This window comes from Thalassophryne amazonica, chromosome 10 (assembly GCF_902500255.1).
Source record: "Thalassophryne amazonica chromosome 10, fThaAma1.1, whole genome shotgun sequence".
Lineage (NCBI taxonomy): Eukaryota > Metazoa > Chordata > Actinopteri > Batrachoidiformes > Batrachoididae > Thalassophryne > Thalassophryne amazonica.
In genome coordinates, this window is record NC_047112.1 from 16,535,841 (window position 1) to 16,556,203 (window position 20,363).

At 41.7% G+C, this 20,363-nt stretch overlaps 1 protein-coding gene across 1 annotated transcript in view; it reads left to right on the plus strand.

The window, feature by feature from the left end:
* zmat3 (zinc finger, matrin-type 3) overlaps positions 1-17,225 on the plus strand; it is a 36,853-nt gene extending 19,628 nt beyond the window's left edge. The window contains exons 4-6 of the mRNA XM_034179477.1: positions 9,024-9,187; positions 11,393-11,496; positions 16,465-17,225. Of these exons, the coding sequence (XP_034035368.1) occupies positions 9,024-9,187; positions 11,393-11,496; positions 16,465-16,673 (477 nt within the window). The 3' untranslated portion in view covers positions 16,674-17,225. The remainder of the gene's footprint in view (positions 1-9,023; positions 9,188-11,392; positions 11,497-16,464) is intronic.
* Positions 17,226-20,363: the final 3,138 nt, after the last annotated feature.

The window sequence follows — 20,363 nt, forward strand, 5'->3', positions numbered from 1 at the left end:
TGGGACAGTGGTATGTTTACCACTGTGTTACATCACCTTTCCTTCTAACAACACTCAATAAGCATTTGGGAACTGAGGACACTAATTGTTGAAGCTTTGGAGGTGGAATTCTTTCACATTCTTGCTTGATGTACGACTTCAGTTGTTCGACTGTCCGGGGTCTCTGTTGTCATATTTTGCGCTTCATAATGCGCCACACATTTTCAAATGGGTGACAGGTCTGGACTGCAGGCAGGTCAGTCTAGTACCCGCACTCTTTTACTACGAAGCCACGCTGTTGTAACACATGCAGAATGTGGCTTGGCATTGTCTTGCTGAAATAATCAGGGACATCCCTGAAAAAGACATTGATTGGATGGCAGCATGTGCTGCTCCAAAACCTGGATGTATGAGACAAGTTCTGATTGTTGTTTCTTTTATAAGTTCAAGACTGCATATTTCTTCCTTTATTCTATGTTCAGCATATTTTAGAATTATTACGCTTCTGTTAATAATAACAGATTATTGCTACAACTCAAAACTTTATTTTTGACATAATGTGTAATTACAGTTATTTAGTTACTGTAGCTTTAAGAAGGGACTTCGTGAGGTTCGTAATTATTTTTTGCAGTTACGCAGGGCAGTTGGAAGCATACCTGTTAAAGCACTACTTCAGCAGAATGACTCAGAAGAAGCCATGAACAATGATCAGCAGAACTGGTTTGAACCAAAGGCAACTGTATTTAGAGACTTTTGTGATGATGTGACCTCTAGTAATACTGTGAGAAATCTTGGAGTCATTTTTGATCAGGATATGTCATTCAAAGCGCATATTAAACAAATATGTAGGACTGCTTTTTTGCATTTACGCAATATCTCTAAAATCAGAAAGGTCTTGTCTCAGAGTGATGCTGAAAAACTAATTCATGCATTTATTTCCTCTAGGCTGGACTATTGTAATTCATTATTATCAGGTTGTCCTAAAAGTTCCCTAAAAAGCCTTCAGTTAATTCAAAATGCTGCAGCTAGAGTACTGACGGGGACTAGAAGGAGAGAGCATATCTCACCCATATTGGCCTCTCTTCATTGGCTTCCTGTTAATTCTAGAATAGAATTTAAAATTCTTCTTCTTACTTATAAGGTTTTGAATAATCAGGTCCCATCTTATCTTAGGGACCTCGTAGTACCATATCACCCCAATAGAGCGCTTCGCTCTCAGACTGCAGGCTTACTTGTAGTTCCTAGGGTTTGTAAGAGTAGAATGGGAGGCAGAGCCTTCAGCTTTCAGGCTCCTCTCCTGTGGAACCAGCTCCCAATTCAGATCAGGGAGACAGACACCCTCTCTACTTTTAAGATTAGGCTTAAAACTTTCCTTTTTGCTAAAGCTTATAGTTAGGGCTGGATCAGGTGACCCTGAACCATCCCTTAGTTATGCTGCTATAGACGTAGACTGCTGGGGGGTTCCCATGATGCATTGTTTCTTTCTCTTTTTGCTCTGTATGCACCACTCTGCATTTAATCATTAGTGATCGATCTCTGCTCCCCTCCACAGCATGTCTTTTTCCTGGTTCTCTCCCTCAGCCACAACCAGTCCCAGCAGAAGACTGCCCCTCCCTGAGCCTGGTTCTGCTGGAGGTTTCTTCCTGTTAAAAGGGAGTTTTTCCTTCCCACTGTAGCCAAGTGCTTGCTCACAGGGGGTCGTTTTGACCGTTGGGGTTTTACATAATTATTGTATGGCCTTGCCTTACAATATAAAGCGCCTTGGGGCAACTGTTTGTTGTGATTTGGCGCTATATAAAAAAATTGATTGATTGATTGATTGATGTGGATAAATGGATAAAGGATGTTTATGAGCGCATGGAGGAAGCTAGGAAAATAAATGAAGATGTGCACCCCACAGACAGCATATCAGTAGCAGCATCCGGAAAGTCCAAAAGATCTAAGTCAAGTTCTGTCCATTCGCGAACATCCTCTGCCTCTTCTGCACGTTTGAAGGCTGAACTTGAAAAGGCTGCACTTATAGCACAAGCAGCAGGACTCAGACAAAAACATGCTTTGGAAGAGCAAGAAGCTAAGCTCAAGGCTGAGAAAGAAGAGCTTGAGATCCAGACTGCTTTGGCTGCTGCAGATGCTAAACTCAAAGTTTTGAGGGATTAGATGATGAACGAAGTGACGATTCAGAGCATTCAAGGAATACAGGCCATGTACGTAATCCAAGGCCACTCTTCAGTAATCCTGCTCCATTAAGACCTCAAGCCGCAGTTGAAGTCTATCACTCCGACATGTTAAGTAACCACTCTGAGGACACAGCAAACCCTTTGGCCACTGTGATGCAGCGACAAAATGATATCACAGAGTTTCTTGTGAAGCATCAAAAGCTTTCTACTCTACCACCTCAAAATATCCCTGTCTTTGAAGGTGATCCATTAGAATATAGACTCTTCATTAGGGCATTCGAGAATGGTGTGGAGAGTAAAACAGAGAGCAGCAAGGACCGCCTGTACTTTATGGAACAGTACACCAGCGGCCAGCCACGAGACTTAATTCGGAGTTGTTTGCATATGGAACCAGATCAGGGTTACGAGGAAGCAAAGAAACTCTTAAAGGAGCATTTCGGAAATGAATATAGGATCTCTGTGGCTTACATTAACAAGGCTTTAAGTTGGCCTGCAGTCAAGGCAGACGATGAAGCTCTTAATACGCTTGTTCTCTCTCTCACCAGCTGTGGAAACGCAATGATGGATATGGAGTATATGGAGGAGTTGGATAATATCGCCAACATGCGTGCCATTGTCAACAAGCTTCCATATAAGTTGAGAGAGAAGTGGAGAAGCGTTGCTTTTGACATTCAAGAAACAAAGTCTCAAAGACCAAAGTTTCAAGACCTTTTGAAGTTTATTAACAAACAAGTCAAGGTAGAACTACATCCTGTGTTTGGAGATATAAAGGATATCAGCAAAGGACAAACCAAGTCATCAGCCATCCTCATGGCAGAAAGGAAAACTAGGAAAACAATTTTCACCACAACTGCGACACCTGTGACCAATCAGACAGGTGTCAGCACAGAGGTCAAAGTGAGCAAGAAGTTTCCATTCAGTTCTGACAGTGCCTTCACAAAACCCTGTCTTTTTTGTCAAGGTGAGCATGGTAAGGCAAACTGTAAGAAAATGAGAAAAACCCTTCACAAAGAGAAGTTAGACTTTCTTCGTGAAAAAGGATTATGCTTCAGTTGCTTGAAACGAGGGCATATGAGCAAGCTCTGCACAGAGAAACTAAGCTGTGAACTGTGCCTATTGACACATCCCACTTTGTTGCACATGAAGAGTAAAGAAAAGTTAACAGTGAAAGAAGACTCCCAAGCTGATGCTGAGAAACTCTCTGTAACTAGTGGGTTTGTGAGTACAGCTAACACATTCTATTTGGGTACAGGGACCGGTGACACAGACAGTATCCTAGCCATCGTTCTGGTTCAAGTAAAGGCCAAGAAGGGTAGTAGAGTGGTTCATTCCTATGCTTTCTTGGGTCCAGGCAGTACTGCCACATTTTGTACCGAAGAGCTAATGAATGTGCTAAACCTTCATGGGAAGAAAATCAACATTCTCTTAACTAGTATGGGAGAACAAAAGACTGTTCCCAGCCATCTTGTATCAGGCATAGAGGTGAGCAATATGGAAGGCTGCAACTTCATAGAGCTACAAGAAGTCTTTTCTCAAGTCACAATACCAGCTGATAAAAGAAACATTCCACTACAAGGACAAGGATGTCGACAGATGGCCTCATCTGGAGGGGGTGCGTATCCCTCACATTGATGCAGAAATAGGTCTGCTGATTGGAACAAATGTGCCAAAGGCTATGGAGCCAGAAGAGGTCATCAAGAGTGTTAATAACGGGCCTTACACAGTCAGAACTATTCTTGGCTGGACAGTGAATTGACCTTTGAGAGAGGGCAGCTGTGAGGTAACAAAGGATGGTATAGTACATGTTACATCAAACAGGATATCTGTAGCCAAGCTGGATGAGCTGTGGAACCAACAGTTCAAATATGACTTCCCTGAGGGTAGCCCTGATGAACAGCAGGAGATGTCACAGGAAAACCTCAGATTTATGGACAGTGTCTCACAGTCTGCCAAACTGATAGAAGGTCATTACTGTATCAACTTACCTCTGAAAAACAAGGAGCTCTGCATGCCCAGCAACCGCGCTATGGCAGAGCAACATGCCTTGAACATGAGGAAAAAGTTTTTCAATAACTCTTCTTTTCGTGAGGACTATGTCACCTTTATGAGTGATATGATCACAAAGGGCTATGCTGTGAAGATTCCGGATGTTGAAATCAGCCGCAAGGATGAAAAGGTCTGGTACATTCCACACCACGGAGTGTACCATCCTAAAAAACACAAGCTACGCGTGGTGTTTGATTGCTGTGCTTCGTACCAGGGAACCTCTCTTAATGACCAACTACTTCAAGAGCCAGACCTCACCAGTACCCTGATTGGAGTCATCACCCGATTCCGCCAAGAACCAGTGGCTCTCATGGCTGATGTGGAGGCCATGTTTCATCAAGTAAAGGTCCCACCAGATGATACTGACTTGCTGCGGTTCCTATGGTGGCCAAATGGTGACACAAGCAAGGATTTGGAGGAGTACAGAATGGTTGTGCACTTGTTTAGGGCCACCTCCTCACCAAGTTCTGCTAGCTATGCATTAAGGCGATGTGCTGAAGACAACAGGGATCTGTTTGACACTATAGTAGTTGACACTGTATTGCACAACATTTATGTTGACGACTGCGTCAAGTCAGTCAGCTCTAAAGAAGAGGCTGTCTTGTTGTGCCACAACCTGAAAGCGATCTGTCAGCAGGGAGGTTTTAACTTAACAAAGTGGATTAGCAACTGCAAGACAGTTCTTGCAGCCATACGCCATGACGAGATAGCTAAGGAAGTGAAAGATCTCGACATGGATCAAGACTCACTCCCCACAGAGAGAGCATTGGGAGTACAGTGGTGCATCCAGTCTGACCAATTCAAATTCAGAATAGTCATCCAAGACAAAGTGCCCACCAGATAAAACATTCTGTCCATGATAAGTTCCATCTACGATCCACTCGGAATACTGGCACCAGCGATTTTACCAGCAAAAAAGATGTTGCAAGAGCTGTGCAGGCTAAAGTTGAACTGGGATGATGTACTTCCATCTCATTTTGCTCAGCAGTGGTCTAACTGGATACAGCAACTTCAGCTGCTAGCCGACTTTGGAGTGGACAGGTGTTTCAAACCCATACATTTTGGAGATCCATCACTTTCTCAGCTTCATCATTTCTGTGATGCTAGTGAGGAGGGCTATGGAACAGTGACCTACCTTGTCCAGCAAAACAGTACCAACCAGGTCCATTGTGCCTTTGTAATGGGAAAGGCTAGGGTTGCGCCACTCAAGCCTACTACCATTCCTCACCTGGAGCTAACAGTAGCAACCATGGCTGGATGCATGGACATGATGTTAAGAAGAGAGCTTCAGCTGCAGCTTGCAGACTCTGTGTTCTGGACAGACAGTACATCTGTGCTGAAATATGTTAACAATGAGAGGACAAGGTTCCGCACATTTGTGGCCAACCGCGTGTCAGAAATACTGAAGATATCTTCAGGGTCTCAGTGGAGGCACGTCAGCTCAGGTTTAAATCCAGCCGATTATGCTTCGAGAGGACAGAAAGTAGAGGCCTTTGTGCAAAACCGAACCTGGATTTCGGGACCAGACTTTCTCACAGCGTCATCTGAAAGCTGGCCAGAAAACCCAGATCACCTGAAAGACCTCACAGCAGTAGATCCTGAGATTAAGAGAAATGCAGCAGTCAATGTTGTTGCACTGACACAAAGCATGAATGCTATGACACAATTAACAGAGCATTATTCCTCATGGACCCACCTTAAGAAAGCTGTAGCATGGATCCTCAAGGTGAAAGACACATTGCTGTGTTTAGCAAAGAAGAGAAAGGAGCAAAGATCAGAGATCGGGCCATCCACCAGTGACAACCAACAGAAACAACAGCTTCACAAAATTATGGTGAGCTTCAAGGCAAGTCTGAGCAAAAGGATTCTATTTTGGTCCTTTTGAAGTCAAGCGTGGAAGAGTTACTGGGAAGAGATATGGCGTCATCTTTACCTGTTTAACTATTCAAGCTATCCATTTGGAGGTTGCAGCATCCCTTGACCCTGACTCTTTCATACACGCACTCCGTAGATTCATCGCAAGAAGAGGCCAAGTGTCAGAGTTGCGTTCAGACAATGGGACCAATTTTGTGGGGGCAAAGTGGGAACTCAAAAAGGCCATCCAAGAGTGGAATACCTCCAAAATAGAGACCACTTTGCTCCAGCGTGGTATTAAGAGGATGTTCAACCCACCTGCTGCTTCACACCAAGGAAGAGTATGGGAGCGTTTAATCAGGTCCATCAGAAAAATCCTTACTACCACTTTAAGGACCCAGAGTCTGGATGAAGAGAGCCTTCACACGCTTCTTTGTGAAGTTGAAGCCATCTTGAACAGTCGACCCATTACCACACCCTCCAGTGACCCGTATGACCTAGAACACTTACCCCCAACCACCTCCTGTTATTGAGGACTAAATCATCTTTACCTCCAGGACTTTTTCAGAAAGAGGATCTTTATGCGCGAAGAAGGTGGCGACAGGTCCAGTACATGGCAGACCTATTTTGGAAATGATGGGTAAGGGAGTACCTCCCTGAGCTTCAAACATGTCAGAAGTGGTCATGTGTGTCTCGAAATTTTATGACAGGAGACATCGTTTTACTTGTGGATGACACTGCACCAAGGAACTCCTGGGTGATCAGCAAGGTCATCCAGTCGATACCAGATGAACATGGACTAGTTCGCCGAATTCGTGTTAAGATGAAGACAAGTGAACTAGATAGACCCATCACGATCTGGCTTTTGAACTTTGCGCTGGTAACAATATGGATGGTCTTTTTCCTCTTTTGTCCAGAGGACACGATGTCCATGATTTCCAAAAACAATTTGAAATGTGGACTCATCAGACCACAGCACACTTTTCCACTTTGTGTCTGTCCATTTCAAATTAGCTCAGGCCCAGAGAAGGTGGCTGAGTTTCTGGATGTTGTTGATGTATGGTTTTCGCTTTGCATGGTAGAGTTTTAACTTGCACTTGTAGATGTAGCGACGAACTGTGTTAACTGACAATGGTTTTCTGAAGTGTTCCTGAGCCCACGCAGTAAGATCCTTTACATAATGATGTCGGTTTTTAATGCAGTGCCACCTGAGGGATCGAAGGTCACGGGCATTCAATGTTTGTTTTCGGCCTTGTCGCTTACGTGTAGAAAGTTCTACAGATTCTCTGAATCTTCTGATTATATTATGGACTGTAGATGATGGAATCCCTAAATTCCTTGCAATTGAATGTTGAGAAACATTGTCCACTGTCCCAGCTTTTTTGAAACGTGTTGGAGGCATCCGTTTCAAAATGAGCAAATACTTGCACAAAAATCAATCAATCAATTTTATTTATATAGCGCCAAATCACAACAAACAGTTGCCCCAAGGTGCTTTATATTGTAAGGCAAGGCCATACAATAATTATGTAAAAACCCCAATGGTCAAAACGACCCCCTGTGAGCAAGCACTTGGCAACAGTGGGAAGGAAAAACTCCCTTTTAACAGGGAGAAACCTCCAGCAGAACCAGGCTCAGGGAGGGGCAGTCTTCTGCTGGGACTGGCTGGGGCTGAGGGAGAGAACCAGGAAAAAGACATGCTGTGGAGGGGAGCAGAGATCAATCACTAATGATTAAATGCAGAGTGGTGCATACAGAGCAAAAAGAGAAAGAAACACTCAATGCATTATGGGAACCCCCCAGCAGTCTAAGTCTATAGCAGCATAACTAAGGGATGGTTCAGGGTCACCTGATCCAGCCCTAACTATAAGCTTTAGCAAAAAGGAAAGTTTTAAGCCTAATCTTAAAAGTAGAGAGGGTGTCTGTCTCCCTGATCCGAATTGGGAGCTGGTTCCACAGGAAAGGAGCCTGAAAGCTGAAGGCTCTGCCTCCCATTCTACTCTTACAAACCCTAGGAACTACAAGTAAGCCTGCAGTCTGAGAGCGAAGCACTCTATTGGGGTGATATGGTACTATGAGGTCCCTAAGATAAGAAGGGACCTGATTATTCAAAACCTTATAAGTAAGAAGAAGAATTTTAAATTCTATTCTAGAATTAACAGGAAGCCAATGAAGAGAGGCCAATATGGGTGAGATATGCTCTCTCCTTCTAGTCCCCGTCAGTACGCTAGCTGCAACATTTTGAATTAACTGAAGGCTTTTCAGGGAACTTTTAGGACAACCTGATAATAATGAATTACAATAGTCCAGCCTAGAGGAAATAAATGCATGAATTAGTTTTTCAGCATCACTCTGAGACAAGACCTTTCTAATTTTAGAGATATTGCGTAAATGCAAAAAAGCAGTCTTACATATTTGTTTAATATGCGCTTTGAAAACAATAAAGTTTATCAGTTTGAACATTAAATATCTTGTGTTTGTGGTGTATTTAATTGAATATAGGTTGAAGAGGATTTGCAAATCATTGTATTCTGTTTATATTTACATTTTACACAATATCCCAACTTCACTGGAATTGGGGTTGTAGATGTCGACCTTGTTTGGAGACCAAGCATTGAACGTTGTCAAAACTATTCCATTTATCTGGCGATAGCTGCCACCTTGGAGCGCCCAGCATTCATTTTTGGAAAGGCCATTGTATATTGAGGCTAGACTGTTAGTTCCCTTAACTGGTACCAATTAGATCAAAATTGGCTTTGAGCACATTGACTATGAGATGTTACATTTATAGTTTCAGGAAATTCAAAAACATCTGTAGAAATGTGATAGGCTGGGTGCTTGCTAATTAGGACCCAGAGTAGTTCCATCACATAGCAGATGTGGCCATGTACGTCACCAGTGCATGCTTCCAGATCTAACCTGACCTGACAAATCTGTTCTTCACTTCTCTTTGGACTTTGTCTGCAGGCGCTGTACAAGGGGGCCACCCGAGTCATTTTGGCCACAGAGAATGACTACTGCAAGCTGTGTGACGCCTCCTTCAGTTCACCGGCAGTTGCACAGGCACATTACCAGGGCAAGAACCATGCCAAAAAGCTGCGCCTTGTCGAGGCTCAGCAAACCAATAACATGTAGGTTCTATTTATCGACTTAACTTATTTTATTCAATAGTGCCAAATTTTAGCAACATTCTTAAGGTGGAGAGCTGGATCTGGTTTCAAAAAGCAGTCTAAGCTCATACATGTCAACCTATACGGATTGTCAGTAAATTATACAAATTTTTCCGTGTTTCAGAGTCATACGGACGTACAAATAAAGTCTTACGGATATTCAGGGTTTTCTGTTGTTAATTTATTTTTTTACTGTTGTTTTTCTTAATTCCGCGGACTTTCGGCTAGACGTCCACCATCTTTGTACTCCTCATAGAAGCTGTGTGATGATGTGCGCAATGTGAGCATCCAATCGGAATTGGTTCACCGTCACATGGTTTTCCAATATCCAGTCGTAGGACAGAGCAGTCTCAGATGGTAGGGCCAAAGATTCTTAGGAGCGGTGATCTGTTACTCTGAGTTCTTGTTTCTGTAAAAATAGAACAGCTGTGTGACACTATATTTACGGGAAATATATTGAGTTTGTATAAAATACCTACAATGTACTTGTAGACATTGATTTTATTGACAGCAAGCAATTATACTGTGGAGCAAGAGGATTTAACTGTGGAGGACTTACACCATGAAAGAGCCCATGGAGATCCCTGGTGTTAGTTATTAATATATGGACAAAACCCCAGTTATGTGATACCGCTATGCAGTTGTGTGTACTGTAATAAAACTGATTTTGTTGTGATTTAGGGGGTTATAAGCATTTTGTGTTGATTTTATGGATTTTATCACTTGGTTATACAAGTGGACCCTCAAAGGGGTTGACATGTATGTAATCTTTTAGTCTAATTACTTAGTCAATTACTTAGTCAAATACAGTTAATCGCCCAAGATTATCCGTCTAATCTCCGTTTCACATCGACGGCTAAACTTGTAGATTATCTGTTTACGACAGTCAATGATTTTCACGGTCATAACGACCTTGCGAGTGCCATTGCCGAGAAATGCCTCCTATGCATGACAGTTTTGTTTACTTCCGGGTTGGTCCATCTGCGACAAACACGGCTGAGTCTGCCACAATAGAGGAGAAGCGTCCATAAACATATCCAGTGGATTATTCCAGTCCCAGAACACCCGCTTCTGCCGCAAGTCTCTCTTTCCTTCCTCCTCCATCAAGTGGTGGTATGATACCTGCCTTTTTTAAGGTAAGACACTGAAGTTTTGTCGACAAAAATAAGATTAGCCTCCTCTGTGGCAGGCTAAAAACTTTAGCCAACTAAGCACATTGTGCAACAATTAACATCAAAAGATCAGTCGAATAAGTGAGTTTAGTCCACTAAACAAGATTAGACTGATTTATGAAACCGGGCCCAGGTAGCTCAGCAGGACAGGACTTGGGTTACCAATATGTAGACTTGAGTTTGATTTTGTGGTCATGCTACCAGTGTCCTTGGACAAGACACTTCAGCTGCATCATCCCAGTTCACCCAGCTGTAAATGTATACTTGCTTTGGCTAGGGAAGTAATCTGACAAGGATGTTCAGGTGGAGTTGTAGACTAATCTGCTTCACACTATGGAATCTGTGGCTAAGCATCAAGGATCCTCTGGGCCTGTATAGGACTTGTCCTCAAAGAGTAAGGCCTAGCTTGTGCTCACCCCATGAGCAAGCATGCGGGCAACAATGGCAAGAAAACACTCCTGTTAACAGGAAGAAACCTGGAGTAGACCGGACTCAATGGGGTGGTCATCTGGTTTGACACTTCTATCAGTAATCATTGGGCAAGAGGTGGGGTATACCCTGGACAGGCCGCCAGTCTATCACTGATACATTCCCACCCATCTGCTGTCAATTTTAAGTCACCAATTCACCAAACCTGCATGTCTTTGGAAGTGAGAGGAAGCTGGAGCACCCGGAGGGAACCCATGCAAACATGGGGAGAACATGCAAACTCCACACAGAAAGGACCACGTGGGATGCAAACCTGGGACCTTCTCACTGTGAGGTAGCAGTGCTAACCACTAAGCCACCACGCTGCCCTCGATAAAACCCCAGATATTTAAAATACATCATGAAGTAGATTTTTGGTCAACCCCTCCATTATTACTAGTAGCAGAATACATGGTAACTCGACAGCCAAAGCTTTACTCAACAAGCTGATAATAACTCGGACAAGAATCGGTGAGTTCTACTTGATCTTTGTTGCAATCTGAAAGAAATTTTATTGTTATTTCAGTGAAAGCAGCACTGAAGCAGCTCCACGGAGAAACAGGAAAGACTGCAATGAGTACAGACTGGTGAAAAACCGCCGCACGCCACAGATACCTGCTTCAGTACCAGGTAACACTCAATGCCATTTAGGGATATTGCGGAAATATCCAATCCTGGTGTTACCTTACCGAGAGGTGTGTTCATAGACTCCACACAAAGTCAAACTCTTTCTTCTGGGTTTTGGATTCTTTCTCTAAGGACTGCACTTTCTGTTTTGTGGGCAGAATCTCAAGATGTAATCCTGTCACGGCGGCCTTTTGGGCTACATGTCTTTTGTAGATGATGTATTCCTGATGGCTTTCAGGATTGTACATCAAAAGTGCATGAGAACAGCTGAAACAAGCAAATGAGAAGCAGATGCTCGTGTTAGTCTGATTTATATTGACACAGACTGGTGATGTGGCACATTTCCCTGGGCATGAGATCCAGTCTGCAGGTGCCTTCATGTTGAGGGCCGGGCGGCTGGAGAAGACCAAGGGAACCCCCATGTTCACTTGCATGCAGTAGATAGATGGTTGCTTTTTTTGAGTTGGGGATGAACTGAATGTCTGCCTGGGTGGTTGCCTGCCAGGACCAGCACCCGCAGCACCAGCGCCCGCTCCGAGAATCCGCACTTTATATTTCTCCTGCTGACTCGCTGGCTTTGCACATTGTACAAGCGTTTGATCGGACAGCTTTACTTGAATGTAACATTTGTGCCTCAACTCACATCAAACAAATCAGGACAAATCAAACAGCGCATCGTTCCAGTGTCACACTGTCAGACACTCTATAACCTTCTGTTCCATTGCTTGTGTTTCTTGATGGACAAACTCCAAAAATAGTTGTTTTTATCTCTTGCCCCATTTTCCTTGTTTTTCTTCTCAGTTTGTACATTTTTGCATATCACTGGCTGTGTTTCCAACAGATTTGCACAAAAATTAAGGGATATTTTCAGAATGTCAACAACAAACAGTAGAAGAATGACAACGTTTCCATTGAGTGATGTAACGCTACTACTAGGTTTTCTCCTCTCATGATAATTGGCATTCCAATTCCAAAGACCACCTCATGGTGTACCTAGAAATTTTCAGAACTTCTCTGTTAGATTTTCAGTCTGCTGCTAAGAAAGCTAGAGCTAAGCATTATTCTGATATCATAGAAAAACACTCCCACCGGCCAAAAATGTTGTTTAATTGCATCAATTCCATTGTTAACCCCCAGGGGTCCCCAGAGGTCGAGGCATCCACTGACCTCTGCGACAAATTTCTGAAGTTTTTCATTGAGAAAATTAACCACATTAGGGCACAGTTTTCTCGTGTTGTATCTGATACCCTCCCACACTTCTTCAGTGCCACAGCTATCTTTGACCACTTTGAAGCAGTTTCATACACTGAATTGTGGGATATTGTTGAACACATGAAAACTTCAGCAGCTCCTCATGACCCTATCCCTTCCCAAATTATCAAAGATGCATTTGATGTCATTGGTCCAGGCATTCAAATCATCTTGAATTCCTGCCTTGCTAATGGTTTTGTTCCCACTTGTTTTAAGCATGCGGTAGTTCAGCCTCTGCTTAAAAAAACATAGCGCCATAGCACTGAGACAGTCTTGTTAAAAGTAACAAATGACTTGCTGCTCATTCTCAACTCTGGTGACAATGCTATCCTTATCCTGTTGGATCTGAGTGCAGCATTTGACACTGTAGACCACACAACTTTGCTGACCCGGCTTGAACAGTGGGTTGGGATTAAGGGTTCTGCACTAAAATGGTTCCACTCATACCTCCAGCAAGGAACCTTTTCTGTGTCTATAGGCCAGTACTCCTCACCCCCTGCCCCTGTGTCTTATGGGGTCCCTCAGGGGTCCATCCTGGGTCCTGTTATTTTCTGTTTATATATGCTTCCATTGGGGAACATAATCAGAAAATTTAATATTTCATTTCACTTTTATGCAGACAATTCTCAGTTGTATCTTCCTCTCAAATCTGGAAATTCCCTGCAGCCTCTCCTGGATTGCCTGAAAGAACTTAAAATCTGGATGGCCAATAACTTCCTCCAGTTAAATGAGGATAAAACTGAGGTTATAATTTTTGACCCCCCAAAATCCATTAACTCCATCTCCAGGAATGTTGGCTCCCTCACTCCATTTGTCAAAACCTATGCAAGAAACCTGGGTGTAATTCTAGACTCCCAACTCAATCTTGACAAACAAATCTCTTCTGTTGTTAAAACTATCAATTAAGAATCATTGCAAAACTCAAATCTGTTCTGTGTTACAGTGACCTGGAAAACGTTATCCATGCTTTTATAACTTCACATCTAGACTACTATAATTTCCTTTACTTTGGTCTCCCTCAAACACTGGTGTCACGGCTTCAAATGGTCCAAAATGCTGCTGCTAGGTTGCTTACTAACAGGAAAAAACATGAACATATCTCACCTGTCTTAGCCACATTACACTGGCTTCCTGTCCAGTACAGGATCCAATTTAAATTACTGTTAATGGTTTTTAAAGCTCTTCATGGCCTGGCCCCTAACTACATAGCTACTGTCATTCGTTCCGCTGTTGCTCCCAGGTCTCTGAGATCTTCCAGTAAAGGTCTCCTTCATGTTCCCTGAACTCACCTCAAGTTAAAAGTGGACAGAGCTTTTGCAGTCGCTGGTCCCCGACTGTGGAACCATCTGCCTCCTGATATCAGAGATGCCCCTTCTATTACTGTTTTTAAATCCAAGCTCAAGACACACCTTTTTACACTAGCATTCCCTACTAATTAACCGCTAACTGGTTATGCTATGTCTTGTCATGTTAATGATTGTTGTGTTTGTATCTTGCTGCTGATGTTGTATTCAGTTGTTTTGTTCTTTGTATATTTCCTGCCTATTTACTTATTTATTTTTAACTATGTACAGCACTTTGGTCAGTGTAAACTGTGTTTAAATGTGCTTTAGAAATAAATTTTACTTACTTACTTACTTAAATTCCAGTAGTCATAGCGACAGATGGGTACGTCATGCTAAATATTGGCTTTTCATTGTTTTTTATCCAATATTGCGGTGAAGTCATCTCCTTTAAGGTTTAACTTACTTTCTGTCTCTTACTAGGGAGGGGTGTTATTTCAAAAAATTTGGAAATCTATAAATGTTTGCATGGAATATGGAAATATACACGGAATAAACCATAGCAGGATAAATTTTGGGTCATTTGGTTCCAAAAACCCATATGGACGGAGCATTTGAAAATGTCAAGTAACGCGTGTGTCGTATATGTGCTGTTGACGTAGAAAATCACTCTGTTTCTTATAATTAGTTCCTTGTGGCCATGTCATTCTTTACATGTGATTATTATACTCAACTGATGTTCCTGAAATAAAAACTACATAGATTTTGTTTGTTACAATTGATCGAAACTGAAATTAGGTTTTTTTTTGTCAATTACTCTTAAAAAAAACACCAGATAGGCTTGGGGTCAAGCAACATTTGGAGCCAAATTTCAAGTCTCTAGGTGCAGCGGTTCACAAGATATGACATTTTCGTTGATATTTTTGGCAATTTTTGAACCCGATATCTTCACTGGCTCTGTCCATATGGGTTTTTTGGAGCCACATGACCCAAAATTTATCCTGCTATTGTTTATATATATATATATATATATATATATATATATATATATATTGTATATTGTATATTTCCATATTCCATGCAAACATTTATAAATTTCCAAATTTTTTGAAATAACACCCCTCCCTACTCTTATGCCAGCCAAATGTTCAACACCATGTATTTTAGCATGTCATGTGACTCTTTCTGAACATTAAGTCAAGTCTGGAAGCATGGACTGGTGCCATGATTCTCTGCGTCTATGATACCATGTAACCGTCTTGGGTCCGAGATGGCAACAAACCCAGGCAGACCACCAGTCTGTGGTCCATCCCCACATCTCTAAAATAACCATCTACCTGCCGGGGGCAGGTGAAGCATGAATGTACATCATATGACCTATAACAGTGGAAAACAGTGTTTCCATTGCAGTTTTGTGAAATATATATTTTTTTCAATTTTCTAGAAAAACCAAATTATGCGAGTATAAAAACGTTTTTGTGATATTTGAGAGGGTTTCTTCTTCCCAAAATATACATGTTTCCATTAAGTGTATTTTCAGTTGGGCTCTTCAAATTGCACAATTTGGAGGCTGATGGAAACCCCACTTATGAACACAAATTTTTACTTATCACATATAGAATTATCTCCACCAACCAACAGAAGAAGACAGACACATGTCAGGCAGTCATCCTCTTTTGAATGCCTTGATTACATTTTGGTGGTAATTCAGATGTGTCTCAGATTTCAGACTTTTTTCTTTTTTAATTCTTTTGTTATGTCATCAAGAAACCAGTGTTGTATTTTTTTATTATTTTTTTTTTTTTTTTAAGAATCACCTTTATGATGTCACAAATAGCTACCAGTGGAATGACTGTCAAACGGTTACTTAGGGAGACTCGGATGAGGTCACTTGCATTATGTGTGAACGCCAACTATTTCATTTTTTCCATGTGGCGCGTTTCTATATGCCCAATTGAGCATACTGATCCCTCAATGTTGAGGACCACAGCAGCTGGAGAAGACCAAGAGGATACCTACATTTCTCCTTCCTGCAGCAGATAGATGGTTGCTTTTGAGAGCTAAGGACAGACCAGATGTCTGCCTGGATGCCTCAGACCCGAGGCAGGTCCATGGTGTGGTGCATGTTGTACCAGCGCATACTCCATAACCTGACCTGATGTGATGTCACAAACATCTTTTACTATTTTGTTGAAAATCAGACTGTTGAGTCTTGATGGAGATAGAGCAGATCTGTATCACCTCTGCCCTGCTCCGTGGATCATCTCTCCAAAAGTGGTTGTTGAATTCCCTCCATTATTTTTTTAGACAGTCTCTTTGAGCAGAGAATATATCAACTCTTCAAAACATATTTCTAGTAACTTTGTGAATAATTTAGCCACCATGAATTTTTCTTCCACTGTGTCCTCATTTCTCCTCACTATCTTCACCCCTCCAGGGCCGTACTACAACCCCAGACCAAGGCAGCGTATTCCCAGAGACTTGGCCATGTGTGTGACTCCCAGCGGGCAGTTCTACTGCTCCATGTGCAACTGTGGAGCCGAACAGGAGACAGACTTCAGACAGCATTTGGAGAGCAAACAGCATAAGGCCAAAGTATCAGAGTTAAGATACCGAAATGAGATGGAGAACATGGGCTACAGCTAAGACAAATAAGGACTAGCAGGAAACAGCTGCTGCTCTGTGCCTGACGGGCAGATTTTGCAACGGGATACATGGTCTAAACTCTTAATTCCTCGTATCTGGCTACATATTGGTATTACTGCTTCAATATTTCAAAACATAATTTGAGTTGATTGATTGATTAGGTCTTAATGTTTTGGTGCCATTCATCAATGAGGACTTTCAGTCATCCAGGTAGAAGATACCAAGGCGTTTAATCAAAAGCAATTGGATATCTTCTTTAGTCTTCAAGATGTTTTCAACAGTGAGGACAGATGGTTTGACAGGGGTCTAAAAGAAACCAAGGTGTAAGCCCAAGCAAAGGAGGCAAGTGTTCCAAAGGCATTATGACAGGAGTGAAGCCCCTCAGAACATCTGGAGTTTCATTTAACCTCCTTTGGGGTATTGTCGATATCTAGGACAATCTCAACAACGGTCATAGTAGACTGAGCCACCATGATCAGTCCTCTAAAGAGGGAGATTTGTCTGGGAATAAAACCCTGCAGCACTGGACAGAAGGCAAAAAATGACAGGTACAGGATGGTACTCATCACTCCCCTCTGCATGTAGGTAGTGCTGAAGAATGGGCGGCTTCATGCTGAACTGAGGCAACAGAGTCATTTGGCAGCACTCTGAACAACTAAGCACCAATTTTCAGGGAAGTGTTTCTTGCTTCAAGAGGAGACAAGCCTAGTAAGGGTGGTCCAATCAAAGCTTACCTCACCTTTAATCCATTGGCCATAATCGCTTCCCTCAGCCCGTGTGGAGGACCATCAAGGCAATGGAATCCATGGAGGCATGTTGAACTTAAGGACTCTCAAGGGCAACATCATCTCCCAACATTGAGGCAAACAATCTGTTCACTAAAGATTGAAACAGGCACTCTAAAGGGCTGCCACATGAGCTGACTTTAGAATGAAGAGGCCTCTTGAAGGAGAGGTGAAACATCTTGAAAACTAAATAAGGAATACAGTTGCTTTGAACGAAACATTTAGAAATGGCAAAGAGCGAGAACAGGAACTGTCAAAGTCTGAGTTTTAATGTCTGAGATGTCCAAAGTGAATTTTAAGAGCATCACAAAGACCGGAGGCACTAAATGGATCCACAGCACTTTTTCAGGTCAGGTCAGATTACAAAACTGTTGCACTGTAACTCAGGATGCAGGTGAACGCAAATGAATTGCAGGGAAAATTCAGCAGGCGACGGGAGAAGGGGAACTGAAAACCCAAAGATATGCAGACGGGGTTGAAGAGCAAGACGTGAGGAACTATTTGAAAGAAACCAAAAAAGTTAAGACGATACGATGGCTAAAGTCAACCTGTTGGTTTAGTTTCATGCTTGTTTTTGGTATTGACTTTGGATAAAGAAAATCACAAGCAAACAAAGCACAAAAACATCACGCGGTAGAAGCAGCGATACTGTAAGCCTTAGCGGACTCTGTCCGGCCCTTTGATGGGAAACTGGCTCAGTATTTTTGCCCCAGTCAGCCTCGTTTGTGCCTTTAGCGGGAATCAAACTCAAGAGAAACCTCTGGATCACCGTCTATGGCAATGTAATGGAAACCAATCCATCATCTAAGGTTTCTAAATCCATTTCTCCAACTCTTTTTGTATTAAATCTACAGAAATCTGGTGTAAATACCCAGAAAATCCATTCAGAGTGTAGATACAGTATTATAGTATGATATACATATTCATAATGTATTTAGTAATTTTCAGGAATCTTGTACAGAGTGTGCACTGACTGAATGTTTGTATGGACATTTTACTCGGCACTCTTGCAGGGTTTATAAATTAACTCAGTCTTTCATTAAACCTCATGGGTTTGATTGTTACAGCTGCAATGGTATATTAGGGACATTCTCAGTTAAAAAAGGTGGGGTGAGGGGGCGGGGCAGTACTAAGAGAAAAAACTTGCAAAAAAATTTTGTGACTTTAATTTCTGCAAATTTATGATTGTGATCTCACAGAATATAGTAAAAAAAAAAAAAAAAGAAAATCACAATACCTAAATGCGTGTTTTTTTATGTTTTTTCTTGCAAATTTGACTATGATCTCAGAGAATATAGTTTAAAATTTGTTAGAAAATCATAACATGTAAATAATGCATGTTTCATAAAATCATAAAGTTATGCTTTTCCTTGCAAATTTGACTTTCTTGCAAATTTATGACTGAAGTCAGATAATATCAGAGAGGGTTTTTTTTTCCAAAACTTTACATATTTCTTTTCTAGCAAATTTCCAAATGTATTATATCAGAGAATATCTTGAGTTTTGTTCCACAAATTTGTGAGTTTAAACTTGGGAATTCTGCTGTTTTTCCTTTCCTTTTTTTTTTCTCAGAAATGACCCTTACAATGACCCTAATACACCATTGTATATGGGAGAATGAGCATCTGTGGATTTTAAACTCTGATCTGAATCCCAACAGAAAAACTGAGATGTGAAGGTGAAATGCAATGACTTACAACCCCTGGCAATAATTATGGAATCACCGGCCTCGGAGGATGTTCATTCAGTTGTTTAATTTTGTAGAAAAAAGATCACAGACATGACAAAACTAAAGTCATTTCAAATGACAACTTTCTGGCTTTAAGAAACACTATAAGAAATCAGGAAAATAATTGTGGCAGTCAGTAACGGTTACTTTTTTAGACCAAGCAGAGGGAAAAAATATGGAATCACTCAATTCTGAGGAATAAATTATGGAATCACCCTGTAAATTTTCATCCCCAAAACTAACACATGCATCAAATCAGATCTGCTCATTAGTCTGCATCTAAAAAGGAGTGATCACACCTTGGAGAGCTGTTGCACCAAGTGGACCGACATGAATCATGGCTCCAACACGAGAGATGTCAATTGAAACAAAGGAGAGGATTATCAAACTCTTAAAAGAGGGTAAATCATTACGCAATGTTGCAAAAGATGTTGGTTGTTCACAGTCAGTTGTGTCTAAACTCTGGACCAAATACAAACAACATGGGAAGGTTGTTAAAGGCAAACATACTGGTAGACCAAGGAAGACATCAAAGCGTCAAGACAGAAAACTTAAAGCAATATGTCTCAAAAATCGAAAATGCACAACAAAACAAATGAGGAACGAATGGGAGGAAACTGGAGTCAACGTCTGTGACCGAACTGTAAGAAACCGCCTAAAGGAAATGGGATTTACATACAGAAAAGCTAAACGAAAGCCATCATTAACACCTAAACAGAAAAAAACAAGGTTACAATGGGCTAAGGAAAAGAAATCGTGGACTGTAGATGACTGGATGAAAGTCATATTCAGTGAATAATCTCGAATCTGCATTGGGCAAGGTGATGATGCTGGAACTTTTGTTTGGTGCCGTTCCAATGAGATTTATAAAGATGACTGCCTGAAGAGAACATGTAAATTTCCACAGTCACTGATGATATGGGGCTGCATGTCAGGTAAAAGCACTGGGGAGATGGCTGTCATTACATCATCAATAAATGCACAAGTTTACGTTGATATTTTGGACACTTTTCTTATCCCATAAATTGAAAGGATGTTTGGGGATGATGAAATCATTTTTCAAGATGATAATGCATCTTGCCATAGAGCAAAAACTGAAAATATTCCTTGCAAAAAGACACATAGGGTCAATGTCATGGCCTGCAAATAGTCCGGATCTTAATCCAATTGAAAATC